This window comes from Filicampus tigris, chromosome 16 (assembly GCF_054856515.1).
Source record: "Filicampus tigris isolate MCC_2025a chromosome 16, RoL_Ftig_1.0, whole genome shotgun sequence".
NCBI classification, from domain to species: Eukaryota; Metazoa; Chordata; class Actinopteri; order Syngnathiformes; family Syngnathidae; genus Filicampus; species Filicampus tigris.
Genome location: NC_141232.1, coordinates 15,479,126 through 15,484,740, shown reverse-complemented (window position 1 = coordinate 15,484,740; position 5,615 = coordinate 15,479,126). Strand labels below are relative to the sequence as shown.

The window sequence follows — 5,615 nt, the reverse complement described above, 5'->3', positions numbered from 1 at the left end:
ATGCACCTCAATGCATTTCGGTGGTGAGAGCACACCCCTATGACCCTCCTCCTGGATGGGCCGGCTGGCCCTCCTCCGGCTCACGTAATGTCAGCTACAAGAAGCTCTGTGTCAAATTTGAGTCAGATTATTTAGTTATTGTTTATTTATTATAAGCAATACAGGTATAGCATTTTAATTGGAAATGTGTATTTAGGTTTATATTGTATATTTCCAAACTGACCTTTTTACATACTCATAAAAACACTTTTCTCAGACTTATAATATGTTAAACGATTATACAAACATCGGTGGAAACACTGCATCAATAATATGCAGAATTATTGCGTGACAAAATGTACTGGAGGTGACTGGAAAGAGATAAAAGATGTTGCACAACAGGAAGTGGCTTACATCAAGCATAGTGACAGAAAAGTGAAGCCATTCGTTTGCACATTTGTGTGTTTGGCTGCCAGCTGAATCCATGCATCTCCATGCTTTGTTGGCCACGTAACATATTTCTATTACTGTAGCCACAGGCTGATGGATCGATTCTGCTTAAGCAAAATAGAAGTTCAAATATTTCCCCCGTATATCTGCTGTTACAGGCCTGTGACCACTTCCTGCACAATAAAAATGCATTCAGAGGGGTCAAATATTGTGAGAGCAAACTGATTTTTACACTGACAACTTGTTTACATCCTCATACGGATATCAGCAATCAGTTTATTTTTAGGAAGAAATTTAAGAGACTATATAGAGAAAGCACTGTAATGTATAAGATATGTTTTAAGCAAGGTGGATAACATTTTTAAATGTTGTAGTTTCTGGTAGTTGCCTTTTGTTGACATGGAAATGGCATAAGGGGACTTCACAACAAACAAACATAATATTTTGCTCAAATTCATATTCTGGAATAATTGGGGGGAGGGGGTATTACAAATAAGTTAGTATTCCAGTATTTACTGTCTATTGGACTTGAATTAACCGTGGCTACTAGCTAAGAAGTCCAACATGATTTGGGGCTCCTGCTATCATTTAAAGTCTGACTCTTTATGCTGATGTACTTCTTTTTTATTATTATTTTTTTTATCTATTTGTATCTATAACCATCTATATATTGTATCTATAACTATTAACACTACTTGTTATAAATATTAAGTCTTTCTTAAAGTGATGGACCTACATGTAATTTAGGTTTAAAACAATTCATTTGGTATTGGTACATATACAAGCAGCTTTGTCACTGTTCATATCAATAAAGTTTCGGTTCAAAAAACGGGGCCATTGCGTTCTAGCTCTTAGCTAGCTAGCACTGGCATTATTTCACACGAATTATTGCTGCCGAAACCTTTGCTGTACAGAAAGGTACCGTAATTAAATGTTGTAAATATTGTCACGAGTACATACTTGGAGGAATATCGTTGTACCAGAAAATATAACTAAATAGTACGTCTTTTTAAATACCACTACAGTAGTTAATAGTTAGCTGTTAGCTCGCTCAATTGGATTGATTGGGGCTAATTGGTTAAACATTTGGTTGCAACACTTATAGTTGTTTCCTACATAATGGTTTGTGTTGTGTTTTGGTTTTGTGTGCGTGATTTAGAACGTAATATTACCAAAATGGCTAACAAAGAGATTATATATGAGAAGATTCACTTCAGGCACGACCCAAGATGGAATGTGAGCCTGGGGCCTGCTGATGGAGGAGGGCTGCTTCTCTGCGTGGCTTGTGTGATTGAAATGATGGGAAGTGATGATATTTCAGTGAGTAACGTGATTTCGTTGTTTTTGAAATCTTGAGATTGACAAAAGGAATGACTAAGAAATACTAGAAATCAAGAGGTCCACTACAATGATTTTAAAACACAATCAAATAAGCCTGGACAAAAACCAGGCTTACAGGAACAATAATGAGAAACACAACACGCAGGCTAAATTGTTGGTAGACCTCTGTAAAGAAAAACACACAATTTTCAGTGAAATAATTTAAAACTGACAAGACTTATATTTGTCAAAGGAAAAGCTACAAGGCTTTTGGGATATTGCTATTTGGATAGATGAGACAAAACTGGAGCTTTATTGCAAGTCAAGTCAGCCACAAGGCCAACACCAGTCCAAAGGTCAGGGCTGGGCAATTTACTAAAATTTCCAGGTCCATTTATCGCCTGCAGCCGGGGTACCGCCGTCCATCTATCTGCCTTTTTGTCCGGCCGGAACAATTATTAATCACCTATAGGCCGGTCTGCCTATCACATTAAACGGGCTTCCATTAAAGCGGAAGTCAACCCAAACATATTTTTTTCAAGAATATGTTCCCAGCAGGCCCACTACAACCAATCACGGCTGACCTGTTTTCTGAATATGAGCCGTGATTGGTCGTTGTGAGCAGTTGTGATGTCATTTTCAGTCGACAGAAGACAAAATGGCCGCCCCCAGACATGGCTAAAAATGAGTGGATTAACACTTATTCCACAAATGAAATATTTATCAGAATGCCCTGTTTTAACTAGTGGGCTTGCATAGGACATATTCTTGAAGAAAAAAAAAATGTGCGTTGACTTTCGCTTTAAGGTTTCCATCTAACAACTTTGACCAACTTCTAACCCAACTTCTAAACTTTTCTGTGATATCGCCTATAGAAAAAACGCCATCAAATTAGAGTATAACATTAGAACTTCATTATTTCTCAACATATCTCCTCACCCCTTTCATTTCATCTGCGAAAGTTCTACAAAGACAGCCACTTGTCACGTTGCTCTCGTGGCATATTTTTTTTTCCCAATAATTCTATTAGCCCACAATTTTCAAAAAATTCATTATTTCAGTGGCATTCTGGGGTTTTCTTTCGGAAGGGTTCCAGCAATTTTGCCTACTTGCGTATAAATATTTGTATTGGTCATCATTTATCGTTTTGATATTTGACTTTTCCGTTGCTCTTGCTCTCTGTTTTTCCACAGTCGGTCAGGAAGGCTTATGCTTTGTCTGCTGTCACTGGGTTGCTAAAGTGTTCTCCTGGGGCTTTAAGACAGTTGCTCCAACAAGACCACCAAGTCTCCATGTATTTTATAGATTCTCTACTGGGTAAGAAACATCACTGCACAGCGGTCAGCATCAGCATCCCAAATACTGTTTGGATAGAAATTTAGATTATTTGGAATTTAACTGAATTAATTCCAAATGAAAAACAGTATCCCATAACCTCAACCTGTCCTCCAACACAGACATTCTCCTGTATGCTCTGTTGATGTCTGCAACACATCACAAGATAGAGATATTGAACAAATCATGCCCACCACAGAAAGGGTCATACATGCCTCACCATTTTTGTTAGCTTGTTAAATAAAGCCCTCATTGCTCTGTCCACAGGGATGCTTTACACTATGGTGGACCCAGCCACTCTGGAAAAGGTGGATCAAGGTAAAGAACAAATGTGGACAAGCAATCCTACATTACTGATGCAGAAACATAAATACAACCTCCATAACTTTCAGAACTCTAATTGTAACAGCATAGAAGTGCATGACCAATATTCCTCCAGTGTGCTCTGACAGTTATATGTCTTTTTATTGTAACAATCACATTAGCCTGCTGTGTGCCGATATTTCTTTATCTTTTATTGTTGACCCCTCAGTGAACCAACAGTTTTTAATGCAGAGCTAGAAGTTCGGATACAAATGACAGAATGCTTTTATAGCTGCTGTGTAAGAGTGCCTCAGGCAAATCTTTGATGTAGTACTGCACTTCTCATGGAACTTGGGATATGTGAAGATTTTGACATTTATTTGATTTAAACTCATAACTAAGCAGTTATGTTATTATGTGTTTTGGGCAAAAAAAAGAAGATAAAATTAAGCAATGTCATCACTCCTAAACCTATTTTTAGGTGAGATGTATGTTCAATTCCATACAGAATCCATAACGGTGTTTCACCTAATCACTACTGATATTATCACTCAATCAAGATGTCACATGAACATTATATTTGTTACTAATATTAATGTAAGAGCTTTATATTCAGTTTGTGACCATGAAGGACTGAAGATTCTCGCTGTCATATGCAGTCTTTATTGGTTGTATGCAGTAGTAATTGAAAATACCGTATCCCACAATGACAGGTAGTGGAAAATAAGGGACACATTACTTCAACACGTATTACATATGATATAATGACTTGGTACATTACCATAAATGTTTTTCTGCATATCTTGTTCAGTTCTGGTTCTGTTGCTGGTGGAGCTCCAGAGTGAGCTGCCATTGCACTATGTTTTGGATCAAATAAACAAACAGGTAAGAAAGCCACTTTAAGATTTAGAGAGGGTAAAATCTCCTTATGTACACGTGTTCCGTCCGCTAAAACATGTAGCATCACTTTTGCGTCCAACAACACATCCTCCTACAGTTGTTGAGTAAACACAATTGGTGCATGTTTCCCCTCGCTGCGGTTGTGTAACCTTTGGGGGAGGGAGTAGTGGTAAAAACAGCAGCAGCCAACACTGGGTGGAAAATAGTAAAATCGATGACACCTAATCAGAAATGTGCATGAATAGAAGTGTACTGAATGCATGTTCCTGGAAAATGAGGCAGGATAATTTTCTGATACATTGATAAGTTTCATTTCATATACTTTATTGTCCCCAAAGGGAACTTTGTCGTGGACACTCAACTGCTCCTGCAGTTTATAATTGGCAGCATAACATACACACCGGGGCGACACACATCAAAGTGGTTAACAGGTTCTACCCGCATCAAGGTTGATAAAAAAGCACAGTCCCGGAATAGCTTAACAATTTCAGTATAGTAAACACGAACCTACATATTTGCATTCATGATCTTAATAGATGTAGGAATAAAAGAATGTATCTGTTCAGCCTGCTCCAAGGAACACTAAATCTCCTGCCTGAAGGAAGAAGCTGGTACTCTGGGTAAAGAATGTGAGTTTGATCAGACAGTATTTTTTGGGCCTGTCTCATAATGGATTGTTCATAAATAGTGTTGAGAGAAGGATAATTATTAATGCCCATAATTTTCATGGCCTTTTGGATCAGACGATTTATCTGTGTCTTCAGATGGACACATAGACTGCCAAACCAGGCTGTAATTCCTTATTTTATGGTACTCTCCAGTACAGCGTGATAAAATAACATGAACTTCTGCTGAACACCAAAGACTCTCAGTCTGCGCAGAAAGTACAGTCACTGTAGCAGTCTGGAGCAAAGACACTCTACAATGGGGCATTCTACAAATCATGAATTATTCAAAACTTTGGTATTGATTTGAGTCCTCTGTCCACTTGTAGAATTGTATTGATGTCTATCCTTGTATCATTCCTTTGCTGTGTTATGTGGTTTATGTTTTTTATTACCGCTCTAGATGATTGACCAGCTCAACGTGAAAGGTTTCCTGCCCACGTTCAACTTCTTAGGCAGTTTGGTGGAAACAATTCCCCGTGTTGCCCTTATGCTGGTCACTCAATATGGTGAGGCTTTAGATTACTATACGCTCTAAAATAAAAAAAAAAAGTTATAAATGCGTTGTCCTTGTTTGCCTTCCCATGCCTGACCTCCACTTTTGCTCATATATGAACGTTCACACTGTTTCATTGGATTGAAAATCCTTCTGAATAAAAGCTT

At 38.0% G+C, this 5,615-nt stretch overlaps 1 protein-coding gene across 5 annotated transcripts in view; it reads left to right on the top strand.

The window, feature by feature from the left end:
• The first annotated feature begins 1,253 nt into the window (after positions 1-1,253).
• Positions 1,254-5,615, top strand: part of mei1 (meiotic double-stranded break formation protein 1) — a 53,504-nt gene continuing 49,142 nt past the window's right edge. For 3 of the 5 annotated variants that reach the window (XM_086056640.1, XM_086056641.1, XM_086056639.1), the window contains exons 1-6: positions 1,254-1,347; positions 1,589-1,749; positions 2,943-3,066; positions 3,352-3,402; positions 4,199-4,272; positions 5,356-5,461. In XM_086056640.1, the coding sequence (XP_085912766.1) occupies positions 1,606-1,749; positions 2,943-3,066; positions 3,352-3,402; positions 4,199-4,272; positions 5,356-5,461 (499 nt within the window). In that variant the 5' untranslated portion in view covers positions 1,254-1,347; positions 1,589-1,605. Of the gene's footprint in view, positions 1,348-1,588; positions 1,750-2,942; positions 3,067-3,351; positions 3,403-4,198; positions 4,273-5,355; positions 5,462-5,615 lie in introns of those variants that run through there. The other 2 variants (XM_086056642.1, XM_086056644.1) reach the window with 2 other exon arrangements.